This window comes from Syngnathus floridae, chromosome 18, assembly GCF_059516105.1.
Source record: "Syngnathus floridae isolate MCC-2025c chromosome 18, RoL_Sflo_1.0, whole genome shotgun sequence".
NCBI lineage: Eukaryota > Metazoa > Chordata > Actinopteri > Syngnathiformes > Syngnathidae > Syngnathus > Syngnathus floridae.
The window spans coordinates 6,689,789-6,716,551 of NC_142430.1; the positions used below are offsets into that span (position 1 = coordinate 6,689,789).

General features: G+C 46.0%; 5 protein-coding genes and 1 long non-coding RNA gene across 9 annotated transcripts in view; 4 read left to right on the forward strand and 2 right to left on the reverse strand.

Annotated features, from left to right (window-relative positions):
- The first annotated feature begins 83 nt into the window (after window positions 1-83).
- On the forward strand, window positions 84-1,747 carry vps25 (vacuolar protein sorting 25 homolog). The gene is made up of 6 exons (XM_088360842.1): window positions 84-239; window positions 573-718; window positions 966-1,019; window positions 1,075-1,163; window positions 1,274-1,349; window positions 1,414-1,747. The coding sequence occupies exons 1-6, from the start codon at window positions 193-195 to the stop codon at window positions 1,524-1,526; spliced, it is 525 nt and encodes a 174-aa protein (XP_088216968.1). The 5' UTR covers window positions 84-192; the 3' UTR covers window positions 1,527-1,747.
- On the reverse strand, window positions 1,028-5,194 carry LOC148382639 (uncharacterized). 2 transcript variants are annotated; one of them, XR_015854215.1, is made up of 4 exons: window positions 5,096-5,194; window positions 2,582-3,115; window positions 2,357-2,405; window positions 1,028-2,278 (listed from the first exon to the last, which is right to left on the reverse strand). It is a non-coding gene; the product is annotated as an uncharacterized LOC148382639 (long non-coding RNA). The 2 variants fall into 2 exon arrangements; XR_015854216.1 differs by lacking the exon at window positions 5,096-5,194 and adding an exon at window positions 3,208-3,280.
- wnk4a (WNK lysine deficient protein kinase 4a) lies at window positions 1,890-14,742 on the forward strand. 2 transcript variants are annotated; one of them, XM_088360835.1, is made up of 22 exons: window positions 1,890-2,228; window positions 2,376-2,452; window positions 2,578-3,105; window positions 6,672-6,844; window positions 7,501-7,721; window positions 7,791-7,948; window positions 8,546-8,634; window positions 8,697-8,913; window positions 9,254-9,557; window positions 9,704-9,834; window positions 9,920-9,993; window positions 10,053-10,188; window positions 10,266-10,382; window positions 10,878-11,120; window positions 11,261-11,315; window positions 11,382-11,513; window positions 11,774-12,453; window positions 12,522-12,600; window positions 13,383-13,812; window positions 13,888-14,096; window positions 14,194-14,288; window positions 14,353-14,742. In XM_088360835.1, exons 3-22 carry the CDS (start codon window positions 2,617-2,619, stop codon window positions 14,353-14,355), a joined length of 4,035 nt encoding a protein of 1,344 aa, XP_088216961.1. In that variant the 5' UTR covers window positions 1,890-2,228; window positions 2,376-2,452; window positions 2,578-2,616; the 3' UTR covers window positions 14,356-14,742. The 2 variants fall into 2 exon arrangements, with proteins under 2 accessions (XP_088216961.1, XP_088216962.1); XM_088360836.1 differs by lacking the exon at window positions 1,890-2,228 and having other exon boundaries at window positions 2,305-2,452; window positions 10,878-11,051.
- A 388-nt stretch (window positions 14,743-15,130) lies between these two features.
- coa3a (cytochrome C oxidase assembly factor 3a) lies at window positions 15,131-16,587 on the reverse strand. Its single transcript, XM_088360843.1, has 2 exons — window positions 16,267-16,587; window positions 15,131-15,831 (listed from the first exon to the last, which is right to left on the reverse strand). Exons 1-2 carry the CDS (start codon window positions 16,460-16,462, stop codon window positions 15,734-15,736), a joined length of 294 nt encoding a protein of 97 aa, XP_088216969.1. The 5' UTR covers window positions 16,463-16,587; the 3' UTR covers window positions 15,131-15,733.
- Window positions 16,272-19,061, forward strand: cntd1 (cyclin N-terminal domain containing 1). The gene is made up of 8 exons (XM_088360839.1): window positions 16,272-16,715; window positions 16,810-16,985; window positions 17,856-17,931; window positions 18,049-18,205; window positions 18,266-18,428; window positions 18,534-18,678; window positions 18,763-18,859; window positions 18,924-19,061. The coding sequence occupies exons 2-8, from the start codon at window positions 16,841-16,843 to the stop codon at window positions 19,026-19,028; spliced, it is 888 nt and encodes a 295-aa protein (XP_088216965.1). The 5' UTR covers window positions 16,272-16,715; window positions 16,810-16,840; the 3' UTR covers window positions 19,029-19,061.
- Window positions 19,062-21,372: 2,311 nt separating this feature from the next.
- tanc2b (tetratricopeptide repeat, ankyrin repeat and coiled-coil containing 2b) overlaps window positions 21,373-26,763 on the forward strand; it is a 37,494-nt gene continuing 32,103 nt past the window's right edge. For both annotated transcript variants that reach the window (XM_088360825.1, XM_088360826.1), the window contains exon 1: window positions 21,373-21,523. The gene's annotated coding sequence lies outside the window, so the exon portion shown is untranslated. The remainder of the gene's footprint in view (window positions 21,524-26,763) is intronic.

A 26,763-nucleotide genomic window follows, 5' to 3' on the forward strand; every position in this document is an offset into this window, starting at 1 on the left:
AAAATAGTTTTTTCGTAATTTAGTAAAATTGAAAAATAATTATTATATGCCATTTTAATTAATAACGACTCACACATTGAGTCTCAATTTAATTAAATATCAGTACGAATGTCGGCCCTTTTTAATTCTTAGCACTTGTGTTCTGCCGGAACCTATTTGTGGTTGGACGTGTATCTCACCGCATCCGTTGCAATGACTTTCGAGTGGCCATGGCAATACAATTTTCCTCCTTTTTTTACGTAAGTACACATTTTAAACCCTATTAAAAGCACCAAGCTTCCCTTTCTACGTGTTGAACATTTCAAGTGTGTCGCCTTTGACTGCTAGCTTCATGTGAGTCGGCTCATTAGGTAAACAAGCCAAAAAAATACGGAAGTGGATTAGTTCAAATTAGTGTCTCTTCAAAAATCTGCAGTTCTCGTTAAATCCAAACATGACAGACATTTGCTGATGTTTACTAAACGAGACTAGTGAAGCTGTGTGCCTTGGAAAAACAAGTTAGCCTTCAAGATCATCAAGATGATGTTGTCATTGTGTGTCTTATTGTTGTTTTCCCAAATTGTTGTGTGCAGGCTTCAACCCAATGTGGACACGAGACAGAAACAACTGGCAGCGTGGTGTTCGCTGGCCCTGGCCTACTACCGCCATCAAAAGCTTTACACGCTGGATGTAATGGAGGCTCAAGAGAGCCCCGTCTTCAACAATCGCAAGATTAAACGTATCCTCGCAAAAGCTCAATGAATCCTCTCCAGAGATATCAATCTAATCAAACCTCTATTTACTTGTATGTCGTCTTAACCCGTCTTTGGCATTTTGATTTGTGTTAAGGCAGCAGACTTTGATCTGATTATGATTGACAGTAAGCACTTATGACATGTGCTTTATACACAAAGCTGCTTTATCTCGTGTAGTTGAAAAAATTGACCAGTAAGGTATTTATTTTGCCCTCCTTAACAAAATGGCAGGAAAACTATCCGTGGAAGCAATTCAAGTCGTATTTGAGGAGTTGAGGAAAAAAGGTAAGGAGTGAGTTTTATGTATGTTCTTTTTAATATGTGTATTTGTGGTGGTCAGGCAACCTGGAGTGGATGGACAAGAACAAGTCTAGGTGTTTGGTGATGTGGAGGCGGCCTGAGGAATGGGGCAAGCTCATGTATAACTGGGTGAGATTACATTAATTATTGACTAAAATAATGAAGATACTACTAGAGAAAAGTTCATGACTAAGAAATATGAAAAATAATAAATGATGACCATGCTTTTGTTGCTTCAGGTGTCCAAAAGCGGAATGAACAACACAGTCTTCACGCTTTATGAGCTGGCCAATGGCGACGACACAGAGGGCGAAGGTACGGTTTTTTGTCGCCGACCTTAGCCGCACCATGACCTTCTGCCTTTTTACGTGTTGCACAGAGTTCCACGGCTTGGAGGAGTGGATGCTGCTGCGCTCGCTGCAGGCGCTGCAAACGGAAGGCAAAGCCGAGATCTTCAGCATGGACGATGGCAAAGGGGTCAAATTTTTTTGAGGCGGGGAGATTTTTGGACTGTGGAGGGTTCCCCTGCTCTTGTTGTCATCGCTCACCTCTGCCTCTTTGTGTTTTTAAATACCGGAAGGTTTTGAGTCATCTGGAGGTAACTTGAATCGACTCAGCTCAATTTATTCTTAATAATTGGAGTAGTCCACAATCTACCTATTTCCTATTCCCTTCATATCATGTGTAAAAATAAATAAGACTTGTTTGATAAATTGGATTTTGGCGTGAATACTTGTGTGGGGGGAAAACAGCCTGAGCCAAATTATTAGGCACACCTCTGCCCTCTACCTGAGGGCTGTTCCCAATATTTTGCTTACCTTATCAATACCTTTCAAGGATAAATATTATGAGAATATTTTAGATGTACCTAATGATTTGTCCTGTGGGAAAAAGTTGCATAAACCTGTTGACGTCAGCACATCGGTGGGCATTTTTTTATCCGCCTGTGGGGGGTGTTAAAGTTCTGGAGAAGCCTCTTGCTTGTTTGAGTGTGTTCCAGATGGTAAATGGGTCTTTCACTTGTCTAGTGCTTTCCCACCTGTTAATCCCCCTCAAAGCGCTTTAAACTGAATTCCTCATTCACCTCCTGATGACTCGGCAACTGGAGATTCAGCATCTTGCTGAAGGACACGGACATGGTCACGAGGGGTAGGAGACCACCCCCAGATGAAGAAGATAAAGCGCCTCCTTGTGGTAAGTCATCGAAAGCAGTGAGGAGGGGAGAGTGCAGGACAGGGGCGGAGCTAATGGGAGAGAAGGAGAGCACTCTTGATATATCCTGCTGCTGCTCACACATATCTTCATATATACACGGAACAGACCTTCTCGTTGCTTTTCCAGGTGTGGACTCTCGCTGAAGACCAGCTTGGACTATTTCATAAAGAGGAACATGTATTTTGACGCAGCTTAAGGAGCAAGTGAGTAATTATATATTGTTAATCTTTTCTGCCCCAAAAAAATGGCATCACCCCCTTAAATTTTTTTATTTAAATTGATTTCATTGTATTTCTGAAAGTTGCAATTGTATCGTGTCACCGCAAAGGTACCTTCAAGTCCAGAGCTGCTGGTGGCCAAGCGCACCATGTCACACGTTCAGGTGGAGATCCCAGGATGCGGTTTCCCGGGCTTGCAGCCGCACGGCCTGGGCGCACGCCGCAACTCGTACGGCTTGCACAAAATCAGCGTGGATGTGGACTCCCCCCTCTTCAGCGGCGCCCTCTCCAAAGCCCTCTCCTGGTCGGCCGAGAACATCCTCAGCCTGCCTGAATCCCGAGCTGAAGAAGAAGAGGAGGAGGAGGAGAAACCCCGTGATGACACCCCACCATGCAGCCCCCTTCCGCTTGTCGCCGACTCGCCGGACGAGGGTAAAGGCCGGGTGGTGTCGTCTCGCCTCAACTTTGACCAGCGGTGGGAAGAAGAAAAGGAGGACGTGGAAACTAAAGCGGTGGCGACGTCACCTGACGGACGCTACCTCAAGTTCAACATCGAGATCGGGAGGGGGTCCTTCAAGACCGTCTACAAGGGCCTTGACACGGAGACCACGGTGGAAGTGGCCTGGTGCGAGCTTCAGGTAGGATCTCCTGACAATGACATCATAGCTTGGTCATTGAGTTTTTAAAGCTGTAGAAAAAGTTCTGACATTCAGATCACACCGGTATCGTTCCTTGCCGACCTTGGAGCTTGGTCTTTGGTAAGCTTTGTTGTCACTGACAACCGGGCCAGCTCTCCGCATGCCTTCAACACGCTTGTGTGTGATTGTGTGTGATGTAAACAACTGAGAGCAGCTGCCTCCTGCCATGCTTTGGTAGCTCAATGGAGGATTTAAAGGTTTAACATTGATGGTGTCACTTTAGCCTGGCAGCCACTTTTGAGGTGCTGACCTAAGCCGCAAACAAAACCCCTTCACCACTGACACACACAAATACACACTAGTAATTTTGCTGGCGACATTTTAGGACAACAAATAATCTAACGTATTCATTAGAGGTCATGCAGCTTTAGTTCCCACATGGGTTCTCGTCCAGTTTTTTCTGAGGCCCCACCCATGGTCCTCATGCCAATTATATAAAATTACCATGTGTCCCAGGAATTAGTCTGTTTCGCCCTGAGAAGTCTACCTGTCAGGTGTGTTGAGAAAAAAAAAAAACTCTCCTACCCCTTTTAGTTGGTGGCCATGTTTTTTAATCTCCACTAATGAGCTTAGAGGTGGTTGATATGGTTACAGCCCATGGTGGGTTAACCTCAGCATCTCCGCCGGAAATCTCCACCTAACGTGACCCCCGCCTGCCCGGAGTGTGTTGGCTAAACAGGACGGAGGCCTGCCATGTTGATGTAGCAGCAGGCGTAGGTGCTTCACCTGCAAGTCACCTAGAACGAGGCGGAAAGGTGAAAAAAAAAAAAAAAGTCTCCCTCTCAAATGTCAGATGTTGCCCACCCCTGTCCTGGAAAATTTATTTGTTGATAAGGAAGCCTGGAGGATGATAAGCGTTTACGAGATGGACGTCAGAGCTCATGTTGACGCACACACACAAAAAAAAAAATCAACGTTGACCTGACCGGACAGTAATTCACGTGGTGGCGTTTTTATTACAACTCTTACATGTCTGCCTCTTATTTGGTAAAAGGGTCAGTCAAAGTGTTTTCTGTGTGAATTTTTATTTAACTGCCGCGTTTACAAATTTAGTCGACACGCTTCATGCTGAGAAAGTGGAAAGTTGGCCCGACCGAGTGACACTGAGGCTTTGTACATGCCGCCACTAGGCGGACTTTTTTTTTTTGCCATTTGATGAATGTTTTCCATCAGGAAATATACCTGACCACAACTGTGGTTAAAACGCATGATCTCTATGTATAGAAGATTAATTGATCATTATTTTAAAATCGATTGCAATTAAAGTCAGCAAGTACTGATCATGTGACTCCATTTTTGGCGGGCTTAGCCGAGGTGGGTCATTCCCGCCATGAATCGGCCATTACTCATTCCGGAGAGGTCCGTGTGTTTGTACCTACTTAAGTCGGACTTTTCTCGGACGCCACGCTCGCTCCTATTTGGTTCTCGATCAATCTTTCATGCGTGCCCCGTCACGTGACAAGCAGCTTTTTGCATAGCAGCGCTTTGTATACCAGATCCGCTGGGACCTGATCCGTGTAACTCGAGTCCAGCTAGCTTGCAGAAGCAGGGTACATTTAGTTTGTCATGTCGTTTGAAGAACCAGAGCAGGTCAGTAGGAGTGTAGGTGGCGGGATCAGTGGCAAAAAGGCTTAAGTGCAGTTTATAGACCGCACCCTTAGCTAGTCCGTGACAGTAAACATTAGCCGGGTTCAGGCCCGTTAAGAATAAACGAGTAAATAGGCTAATCTCTGGGACATGGTGACGCAACACTTCCTGGGATGTACCGCATACAGTACACATCACTTCTTGTTACATGACAAATTTGTAAAAAAATTTCATGTTTTGAGATATCCGTTTTTAGCCCAGCTTGCTTATTGCAGCATTTTTTGTCAAGTCCACGTGAGCGAGTTTTGTTGAAACTTGTCAAACTTTACGAGGTGCCGTGTACCTGCCCTCAGTGTGTTCCCCGGAGACCAAATGTTCACCTCCCCGACCGCACGTCACATCGGGCTTGGAAGGGGCACACTGGCACCTCAGTTCTTGTAACTTGCATCAATGGCGACACTGTATACATGAGTGTCAATACAAAGTGTCAGTCAGACCTGCTCGGTTCACGCCTCTTTGTCTTTGACCTTAATCCGAGATTCGTGGAGGGTTGAGTGATACGGACTTAAAATAATTTTTTTTTCTCGGCCCACAAATGTTTGCTGCCGTTGTCACAATAGGGAGTAACGGGGGGGGCGTCCTAAAGCTAGCTTAACGCACCCGCCGTCCATCCCGCTTATGTAACATCGTGTGGCACCGACCGGTCCCCCGAGGGGTCCCCCCCTTAGACCCCCTCTGCTCAATCAACACTGCTCTCTCCCGCTAACATGCAGCTGCAAGAGATGATGGAAAAGCTGAGACACATTTAGTCATAGCCTGCGAGATGTTTACTACACGTTCCTGTGCATTATGCAACATATTATATTCCAATTGGGGAATATCCAGCTTCAAGTGTGAGAGCCCAAACATTTTTTTGTGGACAATTTCATATTTATAGTTGTTTGTGTTGTGGGCCCGAATGTGTCATGGAAAAGTTGGACAGTAGCCTTGCACGGCCAACTTTGTCCAGACCATTCCTTCTTTGGCTTTATTGGTCTGCCAGTAAATGTCTTGCCAGACATTAGACTGCTCCCACCTCAATATAAGCACCCAATTGCAATGTCCCAAGTTGTTCCGCCATTGTTTCATTTTTGTGGCTTTCAATGGAGAAGAGGAATGTTATGCTATATTCATGGGCCGTAGTGGAAAGTCCCCCTGGCAGGACTTTTCCAACAAATCCTTCCAATTTGTGTACTCTGGAGGATTGCTCTCCTGCGTATGAAGCCAAAAAAAAAAATCTAGCTGTACATGTCGGCTACAATTTGCTGACTGTAAGCTGATTTTTATCTCGGCCTCGGTGCCCCCAGCTCCAGGAGGCCCTTTGAGAGACACTCTGACAGGTAGCCAGGTAGGAGCGATGGGGTGCCGGGTTTCCTCGACTTGATTGTAAGCGCAAACACACACGAGGAGGCGATGGTTTTTTTTTTCTTCCTAGAATTCATCCTGAAAGCGGGATTCATGGCGGGCAAAGTCCCCTGAGATGTTTCCGCTAAGTTCCTAAATTGCTCCATTCAGGGAACACGGAGGAAGCACAAGAAATGTCTTTGTCCGCGTGGCGTCATTGCAGTGTTGAAGTGCATGTATGGATTGATGGCGGGGGGCTTCAAACCTGTAATCCCCCCCCCCCCCAACCTTTTTGGAAAATTGCTACGATTATGCAATCGAGGGTGGATGAGCTTGTGGTTTCCACTGCTGTTGCTAATTACTTTAGGTAACAGCCATTTATCAAACCACCGTTTGTATGAGTTATGTAATCACGTGTGCCCCCCCTCGATTCTCCCCGAGGATGTTGTTGACGTCGTGGTTAATTGCTAGCATATGCTAAGTGTACAGTTTGCTTTTATTTTGGTCCAGATTGCAAATGAGAATCTTTTTCGCAGACTCTTAAGCTGACCAAGGCGGAGCGTCAGCGTTTCAGCGAGGAGGTGGAGATGCTGAAGGGCCTCCAGCATCCCAACATCGTGCGCTTCCACGACTCGTGGAAGTCGACGGTGAAGGGACACAAGTGTATCATCCTGGTGACGGAGCTCATGACATCAGGCACGCTCAAGACGTGAGTTGCAAGTCTGGGATAAGAAACCATTCAAGTATTTATTTTATTTCATTTTATTTTATTTAAATGTTTATTTAAATTATAAATATATGTTTAATAATTTAAAATAAATTATATTGTATTATATCGTATTATATTATACTTTCTTTCTTTCTTTTTATTTTATTTAAATGTTTATTTAAATTATAAATATATGTTTAGTCATTTAAAGAAAGGTATAAGTATACTTTCTTTCTTTCTTTTTATTTTATTTTATTTAAATGTTTATTTAAATTATAAATATATGTTTAATAATTTAAAATAAATTATATTGTATTATATCGTATTATATTATATTATATTATACTTTCTTTCTTTCTTTTTATTTTATTTAAATGTTTATTTAAATTATAAATATATGTTTAGTAATTTAAAGAAAAGTATAAGTATACTTTCTTTCTTTTTATTTTATTTTATTTAAATGTTTATTTAAATTATAAATATATGTTTAGTAATTTAAATTAAATTATATTATATTGTATTATTGTATTATATCGTATTATATTATATTATATTATATTATATTATATTATATTATATTATATTATATTATATTATGCTTTCTTTCTTTCTTTATCTATTTAATTATTTAATTATTTAATTAATTTATTCCGTAGTTATCTGAAAAGGTTCAAGGAGATGAAACTGAAGCTGCTCCAGCGCTGGAGCAGTCAAATCCTCAAGGGTCTCCATTTCCTGCACACACGCACGCCGCCCATCATCCACCGAGACCTCAAGTGTGACAACATCTTCATCACCGGGCCCACCGGCTCGGTCAAGATCGGCGACCTCGGCCTCGCTACGCTAAAGAGCGCCTCCTTTGCCAAAAGTGTCATCGGTGAGCTCTCGGGACAAAAACCTCCCGTTTCTCTTCTCGTTTTAACATCGCTGATTAATTTGTCGACAGGAACGCCTGAGTTCATGGCTCCCGAGATGTACGAGGAGAAATACGACGAGGCGGTTGACGTCTACGCTTTCGGGATGTGCATCCTGGAAATGGCCACTTCCGAGTATCCTTACTCCGAGTGCCAAAACGCCGCGCAGATCTACCGCAAAGTCACCAGCGTAAGTAGCGAAACCCAATTTACGTGTGTGAACTCAAATTCAAACACGGCAAACGTCTGCACGGAGGCGCCGACGGCACGACGGGCGGGAATGTGTTTTGGAAAATTGTGTTCTGCTCGCAGAGAGACGTTTGTTTGTGCTCGCTTACATCACATATGCAAAGTGTCCAGAGGACGACGTGCGAATTCAGGCGTCGACAGTTTCCCTCCTGTTTAATTGCTCACCTCGTAAACGAATGCCAGAGTACCACCGAAGAATCCCAAAAAAATATTCCCTCAAATCACATCGACGTCAGATAACGACACCGTGTTTTGACTTCACCTCGTGAATCTTTTCGACCTCGCTTCCACCTCCTCCTTTTTCCCCGCCGCTTATCTGCACTTCACGCTAATCTCAACGCATTCTCGTGATAACGCTCAGAGGACGGAAAAAAAAAAAAAAATCCTTGTGGCTTTGAGGTTCGCCACGGGAGTTTTTTATATACTTGGATGAAAGCGGCAGTGACGAACTAGTTCACTTGAACAAATCTCTGCTGGCTTTTAACTAAGCACATTTTTTATTATTCAGAAAAAAAAAATCACAAATGTGTGTACGCAGGGCATCAAACCCGACAGCTTCTACAATGTGAAAGTGCCCGAGCTCAAAGAGATCATCGAAGGCTGCATCCACATGAACAACGACGAAAGGTACGCCCGACATCACCCGTCATCTCCTCCTGAGTCGTAATCAAAATAAACACCGCCCGTAGGTACACCATCCAAGACTTGCTGGAGCACCCCTTCTTCCAAGAGACCCACGGCGTGCACGTGGAGCTCGCCGAGGAGGACGACACGCTCAAGTCGGGCCTGAAGCTTTGGCTGCGCATGGACACCAAGAAGCTCCACGGAAAATATAAGGACAATAACGCCATTGAGTTTCTCTTTGAGCTGTACAAGGATGTCCCCGAGGAGGTGGCGCAGGAGATGGTGAGGAGCACCAATAAGAACCGAATGGAAAATATAACATGGAAATAAATTATGCAAATCACTATTGATTTTTAGAAGGCCAGTTACGCTAATGTGAAGCCCGGCAGGCATGAAGAGAACACTCAAGGGCACAGCTTTTTTTTTTTTTTTTCCACTGGCATGAAATATGAGTCGGAAGGAGGCCTTTATTTATACCATGTCCCTAGAGGTGACTTTTAATGAAAAAGAGTTCGCTTTTCATCGAGATTAAATTTCTAATCAGATGTTCTAATGCGTCTCGGCTCGGGACCGTATGTCCCATTCCGTGTTATGCCCTGACCATGTGTGTGCGTGTCTGCAGGTGGTGCTGGGCTTCGTGTGCGAGCCCGACTTCAAGCTGGTGGCCAAGGCCATCCGGGACCGGGTGGCGGCCATCAAGCGCCAGCGGGAGAAGCTGAGGAGGCAGGCGGAGGAACAGAGGCCGCGTTCGTCCTCCCCGCAAGTCAACGATGTGGCGGCCCCCGATTCCCCCGCGCCGCCCGCCCCCTCCCCTTCCCCCATCACCAGCTCGGCGGACTCCGCCGTCAGCTCCGGCTGCCCCGCAGAGACGGAGGAACCCGAGCAGCACTTTCACATCCGCCACAACAGCCTCTCCTCGGCTAATTGTGCGTCCGCTTTACGTAATCATCATACACAATCGGCAACTTGTGACCGAGACGTGATGTTTGAAAAAAAAAATATTCTGTCCGACTTAAGCTCGGGGGTCATCGAGTGTGTCATGTGTGCATCACATGCTCTTTTGTTGGGACAGCTGACTGCGAGACGGACGGCGACCTAAGCTCTTCGGGCCTCCAAGACCCCCTGGAGGCCACGCCTCCTGCCTCCTCCGCCAACTCCCCGACCACAAACGGCCTCCCCATCCCGGCCCTTCGTTTCCCTTCGGTGAGCGGGCCGTCAATCAACGCACCCAGCGGTCATTTTGTTTTGTACACAAGTCAAAGTCGTTCTCCTCCACGTGTCTCGACAGAGCATTGCCGTATCCAACAACATGGAAGCCATCAAACCAGGATCTCCGAGCGGCTTCAACTCTCCCGGGGACAGGTACGCAACTCCTCGTCCTCCACTTCCACATCGGCCCACAATTACGTTTTTTTCCTCAGCTACGCCTCCGACGTGACTTCCAGTCTAAGCGACGGTTACGAGGGCATGTCGGAGAAGAACGAGAAAACAATCGCCAGGCGAACCGCTGCCAAGCTTTTCAGGAGGCGGGTACGCTCCAGGCTACGCATCACCGGGGTATGATGACATCACACTTTGGGTGTCCTATCACACTTTTAGCCTCACCGCTAAATCACCCCTCAACTCCCTTCCAGCTATCCGACAAGGTGGACCGAGTGGTGGAGTGTCAGCTGCAGACGCACAACGACAAGATGGTGACGTTTAAATTCGACCTGGACGGAGACAACCCGGATGACATCGCCGCCGTCATGGTGGGTCACAACCACCAGGATGAATTTTTAAAAGAAAATCAAGGTTATATGACACCACGGGAGAATTAAATCTCAGTCTTTCATTTTGGGCTCTTGATTGATTTGTTCCTTTCAAAATGGATGGCTGTTAATGGCATCTTGGCACAGCCGCTGGAGGTGGAATGAAAACGCGATGAGAGCTACTCGGTCGTGAAACGCTGGGAGATGTTTTTCCCCGAGAAGGAGTAATAAGCGAGAAGTAGGAGGAGGAGGATGCACAAATAGAACGTCCTGTCCACTTCACGGTCACGCTGCACTTGATGATCCATTTGTGTGCACTATAAATACAAATGAAGTACTTTTTACAAGAAGCTGGACTTTGGCGATACGTGTAAACACATTAGCAACTAAAAATGGTATCGAAACAAAGTTGGACTGGCAAATTGCCAAAACAACATGCTTTTATTGCGATTTTATTTGTATTCATTCGAATTGTATTCGCTCTTTTCGCCGCAGGTGCACAACGAGTTCATCCTGCCGTCGGAAAAGGAAGGCTTCATCTACCGAATGGGTGACATCATCAAGCGGGCGGAAGCGCTCATGACGAAAGAACAGCCCGTGCACCCGAGTGGGCAGCGCCCCCCGCAGCCTGCCTTCCATAGTACAGCCAACCCGCTGTCTTCCTCCCAGGTCAGCGAATGCGGTAACCGTGACTTTCGGTCACCTCAGAATCTCGCCTCCAAGTGTGAGGCTTTCCAGGTATCTGTCCTGTGCTATTCTGAGTCTTAGTAAAGTTCTAAAAAAGAGTTGGACAAACTCTTGAGGTCTCAAGATGGAAATAGTCACAGACTATAAAGCGTTCTTGTGTGATTGAATTCACTCCCGGATTTTTTTTGCAGCCGGATCTGCACAGTCAGAGCCTCCCATGTTCTCACTTCTCCTCCTCCCTGCCGGGTAAATCAGTTATTCACATTTTCGGTCCATGTTGTCATCGGTTCTTGACGCTCATGTGTTTGTTAGACTTTGCTGCGGCTAACCCGTGCATGGTGGAACGCGGCTCGCCTCCTTGCGCCAACGGCGACGTCTTCACCCCGGACTTGACGTCAGCCGGACGACCGCTTGTCCGTTCGCAGTCGTTCCACAACACGCCAGGTAAATCTTTAAATTCAGGAGCGATTCTGGGAATTTTCCAGAACCGCCCGTCGGTGTGTGAGGTCCAAAATGAGCTCCAGAAGGACACATGGGACACATTTGCACGTTCCCCCTGCAGTCATGATGGTGACGAGGTTGCAATTACACACGGAACAAAACGTCGTTGTTGAACGAACGACAAATTTATGCCGCACATGAAGACCAGAGGAGAGCCGTCTTCTCTTGTCCGTGTGGATTGATTGCACATGTTTGTCTTCCAGGGTCTCCTCTTGCGTACCACCACACGGCCTCCCTCCTGCCCCATTACCACATGCCCTACATGGGCAACTTTCCGTTCCCGTACCCTGGCAGGCCGGCTTCCGCCAAACCAGGGCTGTTAGCGGGCGGCGGCCTCCATCCTCCCCTCACCCGCGTGTGCAGCAGCCCCACGTTTCCGTCCGTCCCATCCCCTGTACCGCCGGGCTCCCCGAATCTCCTCAAAGACGAGAGCCCACCCGCTCCCCAGCATCCCGGCATGTGGCCCCCGCACAGCCAGCCATTGTTCTCACTGGCCAACGTCATCTCCATGGCGATGAGCATGGCGCAGTCGTTCATCCCTCCCGCTCAGCAGGGGATGCCCTCCTATGGGGGCTTCCACCCCCAGACGGCGTACCCGTACCCCCCGCACTACCAGATCCCCACGCTAGAGGTGCCGTACCCAACAAACATCTACCCAAACTCAGGGAACACGCCACCCATGGATGGATTCCCTCAAAATTGGCAGGACACATCCCCCACTACCCCGCCGCAGATGTCACCACAGCAGGCCGGACCCCCCTCTCCCCCCAACCCCATACAGGAGGATCTCGGAACCTTCTCAGCCCAGGTCCTATCTCAAGTACACAATTCGACCTCGTCGTCGGATCTGTCACCCTCGCCGACGGACAGTCCAGAGAGCACGGTGAGTGTCCATCATCTTCTTGAACATCAACAACCAACACATTGCTAATATTCTTTTCTCCCGTCTAGTTATCATCCATCAGCACCCTGTCCGGACTGAACTGCGGATCCCCGACAGCCCCACAAGTGTCCCAATTGAGCCCCTCAGGTAATAAATGATTCCAATTTGGCTGTTAAAATGACACGCTTGTTTGCAGGCCAAACAAAAAAAGCACATGTGCTTGTTTATGCACACACAGCAGCCATTTTGACCATGTTTCTCCTCTAAATACTCTTTTGCCGCCTTTCCTGACACCATTGCCTATTGCCCCCAGGAGCCATTGCGTAATCTCTGGTGTGGTAGCTAATGTTCCGTCTTGTGTGGGAGTAGGTGCCATGTCGGCCCCTACCCACCGACGGTGACCAATGGGCGTTCAGACGTGCTCATTTACAAGCCTCCCCCCCTCCCACACTTGTCTGTGTTTCTCGACTCGAAACAGAGTCCTTCTGTTTACATGCGTCCAACCTCAACCCTCTCCGCGGTTTATTGCTACAAGGACGTCTCGTGGACAGGATATTACGAGTGACGATAACCACAGAGCGCTGTACACTAAGCGTGTACAAATGTTTCCAAATAGATGCTAACATGGAGCTAAAGGACTTTGCAGCAGTTTGATTGTCCAAATGTAGAAAATGTGAACTGAAAAGTTACATAAGCCTCATAAACCAAGTGTTTGTTATCATGGAAAATGATCTGATGATTGATTAGTCCAACTGTCCCCAAGTGATTGATTAGTCCCTTGTGATTAAACACTTGATTGATTTGATTAAAAAAGAAAAACAATGATTAGCAGTGGAAAATCACAATCACGCCCACATGTTCCAACTCTGAGAGAAACAATACACCAACAAAGAAGACGATAATGAAGATGTTTTCTTTTTCTGTGGCAGGAGGTCCAGCCGCTACGGTGACAGTGGGGCGTTTCCAGGTGTCGCCCAGCGCCGACGTGCCGGTGGTCGCCTCGCCGCCGCGAGGAGATGCGAGCAGTACCGAGGAAGGGCACGGTGAATCGGAAACCCAGAGGAAGGAGGAAGAGGTGGTGGTAGAAGAGCGGCTGAGGACGAGGAGACGCGGGCAGAGGCGGGCGCATAGCCTCAGCCTAATGGGCACATCCGCTGACAGCGGGCTGTCGGTTACGGCGCCCGAAGCGGACGGCCGGTTGTGGGACGGCGCGGTCGGAAGCCCGCAATATGGCAACGCGCTCCACCACCTGTGGACCATGACCTACAGCCACGGTGCGTCCTACATGAGCAGCGACGACTCGGATAGCGACGACGACGACGAAGACATGTTGGATGAGCTTCAGGAGCTTCGAGAAAAGTGAGTGACTATTTGCGGCCAAAACAAAAATAAGCATGGCCTTTAAATTCTGTAGTCACGTTGCTATGGTTACAGACATCTGTCTGAGGTTCAAGAACTTCAAGCGGCCCAGAAGCAGGAGATCGAGGATCTGTACGAGAAGATGGGCAAGGTCCCGCCGCCGGGCATCGTTTCCCCCGCCGCCATGTTGTCCAGCCGCCAGCGTCGCTTGTCTAAGGGCACGGGGGGGGTCCCACCGTCACGTCGGAACAGCCTCCAGCGCTTGGACATACAGCCCATCCAAGGTGACGGTTGCTATGATACGCTTCACCGATTTAGATGCTAAATTTAGCCTGACTTGTAATCATTTAATTTTTTATTCATTCAATTTGAACTTTTAAGGTATCATCAGGAGAAATTCTCTGGGAGGAAGCAGCAGCAGCTCCCAGGACAAACCCAGCAAAGGTGTCACCTTCTCCTCCAACATCAGCAGAATGGTGAGAGTCCACGTGCCCATCGTGCGGTTCCTCTTGTCTTACCATCTCTCGTTTCTTTCCCCAGTAAGAAACTCTCGGCGAGCAAAACGTTGAACATTCCGGACTACCTCATCTGACAAAACATTCAGACGACCACGTCTCTAATCCGACGGAATGTGAAGGAATTTCATTTATTTGTTACATGTTGGGAATGATAATGTCACGCCTGCTCGGTGAGGAACATTTCATTTCACAGCCACGGACGTCCAGTTGCATTGTACAGTGCACCCTTTTTTTCTTTTATTTTGACGCCAGCCATCTTGTGACAGGCAGTGAGGTCAAACCGTAAAATGGCTGAAGACAAATTGTTAAAACGTGGAGACCTCCGCCAAGGAGCGGATAATTGCAATTTTAGATGCACATCTTCATATCATGCGAGATGGAAAGATCAACAAAAGTGCATTTTCTTTGCATATTGCATTATGTGGGTAAGGCTCACTAAAATTTAATGCAAGAAATTGAAGTGCGTTATGACTAAAACTTTAAGTGCAACTTGACTGTAAAAAAATCTTGGTATTGACACTTATTGTTTTCAGAAAATACAAATATTACAAATAAATATTTTATGAGTGCTATCAAATATGCTTGAAAATCAATTACAAATGAAGGGAAAAGTGCTAATTTTTTAAAATGTATTTTAATCTACTCGCTCCTTGGCAGAGGTTATTGAGCCAGTACAAGATGAATATAGAAATAATTTCCAATATTTAATACTACTGGCTTTTGATTGTACATGTGTATATACTGTACATGGTAGAGTGCATTTATAGACTGTTTACACAATGACTGTCATGCACAAAAACAAATATATACATTTTAGTTTATTGGAATAGATCAATCAAGCACCTCATGCACTTTAGCATTTTCATTTAACACACTTCTTGTCGGTCAAACTGTGTCCATTTACTAATACAATAAAACAAGGGAGAATGGCCGAGCTGTCAATGTGCCTTAGCAAATAGTCACACTGGATATTGAAGAAAAAAAAGTATCAAATAATATATTCAAAGATTTGTACAGTAAACTGTACAATTCAGCTGCTGCCATATGTGCCTTTTTCCTGCCCTTATACTTTACGGTCTTATTTTGTATTGTTGTTTTATTGGATGTTCACTCTAGTGGATTTCCCAGCTCATTAAATACTAATTAAAAAAAAATTACCCGAGTGTGTTTTTACCATACATCTTCCGTACATCACTTTATTGACATAAATACAGTTCCTTACAACCATTTTGTGTTGTTTTAAGTGTTGTGCATTGTCCGCAACAGAAGGTCACTTCAAATCTTGCACAAAATGGCTGCAAAAACATTCAGCAAAGTCTCTGCCCATGATAGGAGTCCAGTGCTATCTCTGAGATGGACAAAGCTGGTTGAGGTGTCCATGAAGAATCTGGACTTTGGACACCTCAGTTGGCGCCAGTCTTTGGCGTCCGGGCACGCTTGGCCTCCTCGTCCAACTCGTCCATGATGCGCTCTTGGGAGACAGAGTAGAACGTGTAGCCGTCTGTATGTGGGTGAAAGCAGTTAAGGGGAAAAAACAACATAACTGTAGATGAAAAAAATAATACTGGAAATTATATTTAGATCCAAACAAAAAGACTACAGAGAATAACTATGAATACACAAAAAGACAAGAATTGCATGTAACATTCACTATATAATTTTAGAAATACCTTTAGTTTTGTTTATATAATTAAAAATAGACAATGCATTTTGTATTATATAATATGATTAATTTAAAAATGAATTTGAATGAATTACCGCATTATCCAAATTACTTTGCTTTTGTTTTTAATTCCAGTTGTCACTATATTAAATATGCCTAATCATACATTTATCATCGTTTTAAAAAAAAATAAATCCGATCTAAACACGAATTTGTGTCAGTAGTGAGTTCACCTTGCGCTGTCGTTAGCATTTAGCATTAGCAAAAGGATACAGATGCCCAGCACTAGCGCCCCAATGGCGAACCCGGTCACCACGTTCCGCGTGCGCAACGTCTGCGTCTTCTTCTTCCACTGCTCCAGCTCCACCTGCCTGATGAAGTGTAACTGCTCCCGGGACAGTTCCTCCTTGGCCGGGTCTATCCTCTTTGCAAAAGGGGAGTCGGATGGCTTCGGCGGCTTGTCTGCCATGGTTGTCCAGCTAGTTAGCTAACCTGCTTGTTTCGCAAGTTGCTCCTGCAGAGTTGCAAAGCATCGACACGGTGCGCGACTATGCAGATAAACGCTAAAGATCAAATCCATGCTGTTGTCAGATCGGATCGGTGTAATGCAGCTATTAAACATGTCCGGCGCGAAACATTCACCGGAATGTGCAACGAGAAAACTGTCCTCCCCCGCCCCCGGTTTTACTCACGGCTTCAGTTCCGAGGTCACAAACTCCAAGGTAAGAGCGCCATCCTGTGAAAATAAGATAGAAGACAATAGACTAATTGAAACTTGACAACATTTAATTGAATTTCAACATTTTAAATTCGTAGTGACCGACCAAAGACGACGAACAGGGAAGATATGGCGAGTCCTGAAAGTTTAAGGTTTCGACAAACCTCCGTCGAAATCCTGAATGACTATTTCATCAATCTCAACGAGAGAAACAAAGATAACCTCCGCAGTTTGTCCACCTGTAGCGGAGCCTTTAAGGATAAAAGACTATTTGGTAAGTAATAACATTAGTTGGCAAACGTTCAAATAGCCATTATTGATAGTAATACTTTTGACAGATAATTTTGAACAGCATTTAATTTATTGTGACGCTGTTCGTTATTTTTTTTTCAAGCCCAAATTAGCCAAAAACTTAAAATGGCGGCCCTTCACTTGTCGAGTAAATTCGAAAACCTTAAATTTCCTCCTAACCCCAAGTGGGCACCTTGACGTCAATTTTGGTAGAAACCAGGGGGTGGTGCTGCATAAATTGTCAGCCTAATTGGAAGGCTGGAAATGGATGATTTATTCTGCTCAACTCTTATTCCTCATACGCAATATCAAAATGTGTTTAATAGAATATGCATCCATCCAATACATTTTCTGAACTTCATAATCCTCACGAGGGTTGAGGGCTTGCTGAAGCCGAGTCTTTGAACATCCAGAACTGGTCGCCAGCCATTCACAGGGCACACATAGACAAACAACCATCACAATCACACTTATGGACAATTTGAAATGGCCAATCGGCCTACCATACGTGTTTTCTTTTTTGGAATATGGGAGGAAAGCCACTCAGGCACGGGAAGAACATGCAAACTCCATACAAGAGCCGGAATCTAACCCTGCACCTCTGAACTGTCACGGTCCTCAAATTGAACTTGTGACCTTTTCCACTATTTGCTGTTGTGCATTCCTGCACTGTATGTTGAATTAGCGCCGTGCTAATAAGGCACTCCTGAACAGAAGCGGAACAATCGATAACACTCTGAGACTTAATGGCCGATGTTTCATTCCATCAGCTGCCTCCGCATGTGCCGTAGACTATAATATTTCATTGTTGTTGTATATCAGCTCCCCTTTGCTGACACGCATGTTTCCGCAGAATACATTCTGCTGATGTGTGAGGAGCTCCGACTGGACTTGCCCGTCGCTTATCACGCCGTCGTATTACTTCGAAGGTAAGAAGCCGTTTTTGCTGTGCCGTTCAGATTGAATAGATGGGAAAAATACTCATAGGTAGAATTACTGATACTCATGATTTGTTTCCCACAACTGATTTTGTTTGGACATCTCAGGTTCATGGTCCAACACGTCACACATTTGCTGAGAGGTGCGAGAGAGGCCGAAGCGAGTGCCCGCGAGGATGCTGCGTTCAAGAAAATCCGGGATAACTTCGCCTTGATGGTGTTGTCCTGCGTGCAGCTGGCCAGCAAGTTGTCACTGCAAAGCCAGGTAAGACAGAAACTGACTTATAAGCTCAATAACACATCCTGAACTTGTCTTTTTTACCAGATCGTCGAAATCAGAAAGGCTGTACGTTTTCTGCGCTCAGTGGGCCTCAACTTTTCCAAAGAGGACGTTCTGAAATCGGAGCTGATGGTCCTGAACGGTCTGCAATTCCAACTGGACCCACCCAACCCTCTCACCTACGTGGAAGTACTTCTGGAGGTGCTCGGTATGGCCTTGGAATAAATTCTTGAGATTTAAAGTCATGGAAAAAAAAAAAATCGCTAGAATGATTAAAAACTGAAAAAACAATTTTTCCATCCCACATCCGAAGGCCACAACGAATCAAGCGCCCCTGTGGAGCGCCTGCACCACATCTGCTGCCACGTGCTCCAGTTCGTCAGTTTGCAGCACGACGCGCTTTACGACGCTCTGCTGGCCGTCACCACGCAGAGCCCCCATCCTACCGCGGAGCAGAGGTGCAACAGCTTCTTGAACGTTCCACAGATCGCCCAGAATATCCTTCTGCATTTGTAAAGGTTACTAAGCTTTATGAACAATAGAGAGAAGTTTATGCCAGTGACAGAAGACTGCATGCTCCTGGGCGTGGGCGTCATCGCCGCCGGCGCCTTCATCCTCCACGTCAGAGACTGGCAGCAGGTGAGAATCCTGAAACTGGAGCGCTGCCGTCGGCACTCATTATTTGTCTTTCTTTGCGCTGCAGGTTGTGCAAGAACTGAGCCACATCACAGGAATCTCCACCACCAGCATCTGCAGCTTTGCCCAAGTCACGCTCACGCTCCTCATGGGAACCCCAAGTGATGTTTAATGCTCTCTTCTGCTCATTGACGAGAATAAATCGCTCAGAAGCGACAAGAGTATTTGCTTTGTTACTTTTGCTTCATCGGTAAGTATTTGAAATTCATTCGGCACAACAGTGGAGAGCAGTGTCCCAATACTTTTGCCTGTACAACGCATCAAAACCGTTTCTTAGAGAAGGGAACATCCTCTTAAATAAACGTTCCACACTCTCCCTAGTGACTCGAAGGCCCCCAGGTGGTCTTTCCACTGCGGCGAATCATCGAAGTGGCAGCCCACTCTCGCTGCCGGTCACGCTGGAGGTTAGTCTGGAGACATCACGGCGAGCCTTGAGCTCCGTTCGTTCCGCCGCGGCGCCTGACTCGGCGGCCGCAGGTGGCGCGGAGCGTGAATCAAGTCAACTCTTTCGCTCCACCATTTGACTACATTATCGCTGTGCAATAAAAACACACTTTTGTGAGAAGTTGACAGCCGAATATGATTGGATTGATGGCTGCTAAGCACCCTCGCCGCGCATTTTTGTCCACATGACATCGTCTGCGTGGTGATAAAAGCCCTCGCCTGACACGAACGTTTGACTGCGGCGAACATTTAGCATTTTATTACAGACCCAAACATCCACAGGGAGTCACCTTTTGACAAGGACTTGAAAAGCGAGCGAGCAATCTCGCCCCTAGCGACTGTTGCTATGCGTGCCGTTGCTCCACGTTTAAATAGGTTACAGTTCCTGTACATGTGCTTTTTTTTTTTTTTTTTTTTATGTGGCCTTAAACAGCCTCATATATTAAGCTCAGTCTTATTTATTTACATTATTCACAACAGAAAAGACAAGTTGCGTGGTAACCTCGGCCACCTGTGACCACGCCGTTTCCAGGGGCCTCCGTCGGGTATTTCTCATTAGGGAGAGAAAACCTTTTCAAGAACAAATATGTCCCATATGGAGTTTTGACAAACACGGTGTTAAGGCTTCAGACTAAAGGTTATATTTAGCCACATTGCTTACAAGTTGACCTAGTTGATGGATGTTGTATACTCGCAAACACAGCGTGTCCCAAAAGCCACCACTTCTTTTTTTTTTTTCTGTTTCTTTTCAGGTCTCCATGTAAGGCCATCAGAATTTGACGGCTTAGGCTTTGCAGATTTTGAAAGCAGAGCATTGAGAAGCTTTATGACCGTCACGTTGCTTCGACTCGCGATATTCAGTAAAAAAATAATAATAATGGTAGCAAAAAATGAATAACATGAAATATATAATTTGAGGAAAAACAGCTAAATTAGTCCACCAAATATCGATCGACTCAGGCTCCCTTTTTAAAAAAAAATATTCCACATAAATGTCATCAGAATGCATCCCTTCATCCGTCCTAACTCTAATATATGACTTTTTAATCAGAATCCAATTGGGAAAAAAAGCTTTTAAAAATCAATTTACTCTCCTCAGACTATCCACATTTGATTATCTATCTTTGTACCTTTGACCCCTTCTGCTTTAAATTCATCCGATTCATCCATTTACTTGTGTGTGTGTTGGTGTATGTTAATCACACACGCTTTTGTCGCATCTCGAAGGTTGTAAGAGTGCCTGATGGCCCTCTAATCATATCGACGGAGGAAGAGGTGCACGAGAACCGTGACCGGCGGCGACCATCGATCATCTCGTGCATCAAACGCTCGTCTGAGGAGGGAGGAGGAGAATTGAATTGTGATTGACATCCACCGGTGCTTCCCTTTAATAACGATGAAGGAGTGAGGTATGAGTGCGCCCTTGCATCATGCATAATTCACCAAGCGAGACCCACTTTACACCCCCACCATGTTGGAGCCCCCGTTTGTCTTTTGTGGCCTTTTAGCATCAAGTGGTTTGCCACAAGGAAGTGTGCGACTTGAAGATGTTAGTCTGTATATATTATGTTTTGTGTCATTTAAATCAGCTCCTTTGTGTCTTAATGTGGCAAGATCAAAAATTAGACATGGAAACCTCAAAGTTGGGAAATACGTGACTATTTTATCTATAATTGTTGACTTAGGAGTATTTAGACTTAGATTTTTGAAATAGTCTTATTGAGCTCTTATTTTGAAATTGACTTATGTAGCTCTTAATTTGTAGGATGCTACCGGAAGTGGAGCGTGACAGCTGCGGACGCTTGCCACTTTGGCAAGTCCTGTCAGCAGCAGCGTGTTGTTGCGGCGCTGCGTGGCACTGCTTGCCTGGGACCGCTTGTGATTGACGAACCCCCCCCACCACACACCGCCACCGGCACCCATGGCGCACATGGCCCAAAGCCTGACTCTATCAGCGGCGCGGAGCTAGCTTCAACCTATCTCCCATGGGTGTCGCTGCCGGTAGCGTCCTGCATGAGTCGTCGTCCGGTGCGGCAAACCACCGCAGAGTGGCTCGGCTCGGTCCGCCGGAGAGATCGTGTGTCGGCCGGAGAGCAGGACGACGAGATGTGATGCCAGAGTCGGGCTGCAAAACAAAGGTCCGAGTGTAGGAAAAGCCTCCAGGTAAGCGAGACATTTTTCTTTGTATCTTCCAACTTCCTGCATTTTCTGTGCGCAGGTTTAGAATGGAACATGCTTGTGTGGTGTTCTCCTCATAATCAAACAAGCCTGTTCAAGATAGAACACGACCCCCACTCACCCATTATGGAGTTTTTAATGAGGAAGCATGCCCCTTGTAGAAAATAGCAAACACATTTTTATGCAGGCTGCACAAGGCAACATGTGTTCTCTTATATTATAACCCAAACCTCTGCAATGCATTGTTCTAATTTATTAGACACACACATATCTTTTTTGAAGTAAACAAAATGAGTGGTCTACCTTCTGATCTTATGCAATGGAAATTGACAGCACAGGGGGGCTAGTGGTTAGCACTATCTGCCTCACAGTTGCACCATCGTGGGTTCGAATCTCTGCTCGGTTCACTTGTTGTACTTGTGTGGGTTCTCTCCTTTCCACAATTTAGGTGCATCTAAAACTAATCATCCAGAAAGTCTCCAGGTCCCCCTAATGACAACATGCCCAATAGGAAATAGATGGATGGAGTCTAAAAGGGCCCACATGGTGAAGGTTTGAATCTCGGCTTTTGAGTTAGCACGCGCTTCCCGGTAAAAGTCGAAAGTTAAAAGCCAAGAAGCTGTTGTTACTTGTTGAGTGGCTGGAGGCCAGTATGTGACATCTGCTCCGTCCTCAGACGTGTGCTTTAATAGCATGTTGCAACAAAGGCCTGCTAATCAGACTAATGAAGGCCCACCACATACCGGATGCTCATTTTCTTAACTCCAATAAGCTTTTGTTGGCCTTAGCGTGGGTTTTACGACGGGTATGAGTAAAAGTAGGTCTGCGACGCCAAAGGTGGTTCTCTGCGATGTGATAAGAGACAGTCGGGCCTCAAAGGGTCCTCTGATCACATCATGTCTCGGTTTGACTTATCTTCTCAACCTCTGTCATCTGCAAACGCGCTTTTCCATTGTGCTGCTTTTTCCCCCCATCCTCTCTCGTTTTTTTTTTTTTTTTTATCTGTCGGTCAGACAAAGCCTCGTTTTTCCACCGGACAAGCCAAAGCTGCCATGCTCACAAGGTTAAAAAAGCAAATTAATCTCGTTTTAGCTTATATCATGCTTCCAGAACTGGGGGCTCTGTGATATCAAAAGCCAAATATTCATCCAGAAGTCACACGCAATAAAAACAGGACGTGCTAACTCAACATTCGGCGTTTATGTTGTCGTATAGTCTTCGCGATGCGGCAGGTAGTTCCTCTTTTATGACAATTTATTGAACTCCTTCCCCTCAGAGTGCCTTTTCTCTTCCCTAATTTACTGTCCATTTACAAGCGACACCTGCTGTGCTTTATAACCGTCGCTTTTGTCAATATCAATCTAAAACTGCATTTCAGGAACTGGCGGGTTAAAAAAAAAAAAAAGGTATCAGCATAGACCTCATGAGATCTGAGATTTATTGCTCGTTTTTTGTTCTTGTAATCGGAATATTAAAAATAGCTCTCGTGATCTACCTCCCCAGTCCTGATTCCCAAAGATGCCTTCAAAAAAGAAAAGTGACGCGAGGAAGGCTTTATTTTTTTTTTTATTCCCCCCCAACTCTATTTCACGTTGTCTGTTTCTCATCAGAGAATCTATTTTAGGATCAGTCCGCTGGATCACAGCGCACCGCTGTTTCCGCCTTCTGCGTACAAAAAGACAATGCCGAGGCCTACTTAAGGTTTTCGGAACGATACGATTTCTGTAAATTCATTAAATACCGACATATACAAATGTTGAACCTTGTTCTTTAACTTGAACTTGTCTAGATGATAAAAATATTATTGAACGCTCCATACATTATTATATTAAAGCAGTAATGCATTGTGCAGGAAAATGAATTATTGACCTACATAACCCAGAGGAAGCAACTTGGGATGAAATATGGAAAAATGCAAAGCAGCCTTTGTGTTGTACAAAAAAAACTTCGGCAATAGTCCAGTCTTCGAATATATTGCACCTCATCACAGCTCCATAAAATACGCCCGAAGGAAGATAGTCATTGCATTAATGCAGTGTTGGTGGAGGAACATTTGTGATTAAATCAAAGCGATATTGTCGAGCATTCTATTCACCCCGCAAACATGTATGGAAAGAAAAAATGTCAAACTGAATAACTAAGTGGATTTCTCAAAAGGCAGTAAACGAACCGCGCCCTCTGTTGGCGTTTCACAAGTAGGAATGCGGATTTAGAGCGGAATGCCATTTGCTAGAATCAGGACCACAGCTGCTAGCTAAAGTAACACAAGTCTGCCTGCTAATTTTGACCTCCACTAAAGTTATTACGACACGTCTCGCTGCCTTTTACAAACCGGACTTGCATTGTAGCCTTAATGAATCACGTTAATCCCTTTTTCTCCCGAGTGCTGTGAGCATTTTAGGCTTTTGCCGGCGTCCTCAGGGGGGGACCCGCTTAGCCTGTTAGGCAGCTGTTGGACCCGGCCCAGCTGCTGCATGGGTTTCGGAGGAGAACCTCCTGGCCAGAGTCACGGTTTGCCCTTTTTGACCTTTGTAGAGCACAATGAACGGCAAAGCCTTCAACATCTGTCACGATTAGCGGATAACCGGGGTGTCCACATTTTCTCCGTCCCGTTTCCCACTCGCATAGATCCGCCCCTGGATTAGGCAGCAGCAAATAGGGTTCTTCGTGGACCGCCGAGCCACCACCGTGACTTGACCCACCTCCACGCACACTGGCACTCTGTAGCACCTAAATGGACGCTCTGTTCCTCGCCCCTCCCCTCCGTGCACAGCAGGAGACCTGGGTCGGAACGGCATTCGCAGGTTAACTCGGCAGTAAATTGCCAGACGAGGACAAGCGGCATCGTTGTTCCGAGCACAGCTGTTTCCTTCAGCTTTGTGTGCAGAGGCGGGCGTGGCGGGCATGGCGGTGGGCCTAAATAGAATAATTCCACGTGTGGTCATTTTTAGGCCTTGACCTTGTTATTTATTATTTTGGACTAGGGCCCCCGTTTTATTTATTTAATCAGCATGATATCGCGGTTTCACGAGACATCCCATATTTTCCCTCTGAACCTCCAGGAGAGGAAGCTCAGGTGATGTAACAGTCTCCCGAGGCTGGCAACATGGCGCCTCAAGGTCAAGGTCACTTGGTCTCGCAGCGGGTAACCCCCAGGGGGGAGGTCCACGTTCTCTTAGAGCCTAATGAGCGTCTAATTGATATCCAGCTGGAAAACGCCACGGCTGCTTAATGCTGCTTGCGAGCAAAACATATTCTATGCTCTTTTGAGTTGAGCCGCCATGACACGGGGGGGACCGAGGGCATGCATTTTTAACACAGCAAGCCCTGGAGGTAATGACTAACAATCACACTGGCGGCTTCGGGAACTTTTTTTTTTTCTTTCCCCAAGACGACACTTTTGTGTTTATTTCTGTCTGGCCAGCTCTTATCATCCAGACGACGAGAGACAGAGAGCGAGCTAGCGTCGCGACGGCCGAGCAACATTCCCCGCGACGCCTCGTTCTTTATGAGTCGTAATGAAACGGGCTCAAAGGACGAGGCTAATCCGAAGCGGCTCGCTCGAGCCGTATCTCATTCGCCACGCCAGAAACGCCGACGCGGCCCCGCGGGGACGACTCTCCGGCGTTTAATCAACAGTGAATGAGATCAAGTGAGCGGTCAAACGTTAGATGCAAAAGTTGCCTCGGTGCCGCTCCGATACGGCCTTGAAAGATTTTCAAGACTTTCCCAAATCCGTTCCGTCTGTTCATCAGACATTCTGACTCGAGGGATTGAACCGATTTAAAATGGATTTACACCTCATCATTTCCAGTCTCAGACTTAAAAACTGAAAGTCAGAAGGAAGATTTAGCGATTTTTTACTGGAGTCACAGCACGCCGCCGTCATCTCGTGAGCTAGCGCAGTAATCTCAGCGGGAAATCGACCTTGCTAAATGCCGCGGTTCTTCATATGGCCATTTTTCTTTTTAACCTCAATCATATCAGCTATCGTTGCCTGCACACCATGTGCTCATTTGCATAATCAAATGGAGCAAATATTCCCTCACAGAGGACAGTATTTTTTGAAAGTATTAAATAAATTTACCCTTTTCTCGCTTGGTTGAATTCTCCAGTTTGTTTCGACTGCCATCAACGGGTCGAGCTTAATTATAGGACTCACCCAAAGAGCAACGCGGACGCACACCCTCGAGGAAAACACAACGATCGCGTCCACGACTTCTTTGTGCCGCACTTACAATCGACTTCCTCGCACTTATTTACTCGTTAATTGGGGGAAGTGAAGCGCTCAGGCGCCACGTGTGATTTTGTAAAATTCAAATCAAACAAGGCGGCGTAGAAGACCTGCAAAATAACCCACCAGTCGGGAATCTTAATGGGATTATTGATCGGAGATAGCACAAGTCGCTTATCATGTGATTGGGGATGTGCTGAGACTTCTGATGACAATCGGATTTTGCTCGGATGGCTCTATTAAATCGTAAATGTGTTGTCTCAGGTCCAATTTGAAACATTTTTGTGGAGGCGTTTTTTTTTTTTGGGGCAGTTCATTATTCCCGGCAGTGCTCGGTCACTATTTGTATCTCACAAGAACTTGCCAAAAATAGCGTTTATTTTTGTAGTTCTGCTGGACTTCAGCAAGTCCATGCATTTGCCAGTTTATTGGGGAGACCTCAACTTGCCCTGTTGGGATAATAACGGCCATCTATCAAGAAAGCCCTTTGTCATCAACAAGGAGAATTGTGGGTTTTTTTTTTTTCATTTGATGGAGCCTGGTGAATACGCCGCATTTGATGTTCCCCCATCTCGCCGGCTGTAAAATTGACTCCGAAATAAATCCAAGAGTCAAATCTTTAGAGTCTGTCTAGAGTTATTCTGAGTAGACGTGAAAGTCTTCTTATGAGGACCGCACAAAAAAGTCGAATTCACACGTGACCTGGACAAAAGCACACTCAGACCTTTCATCCCGCATCATTCGCCGTGATTGACAGCTGCCGGCGGGCTCGTGCGCTTGCATAAACTTCTCGCCGTTTCTCGTCGTCCTTGAATGGTGCGTGCGCTCGCGTTTGATGTGCTTACCTGGCGGGGCAGGAAACGAGGTTAATAACTTCCTCTTGCCTCGGGTCTCTCAAGTCGTGTCATCATCCTGCACAATTGATGCATCAGAAGAGAAGACCAAGCAGCCTGCTTGGGTTAATAATATCTCCTCGGATTTTTCGGTATTT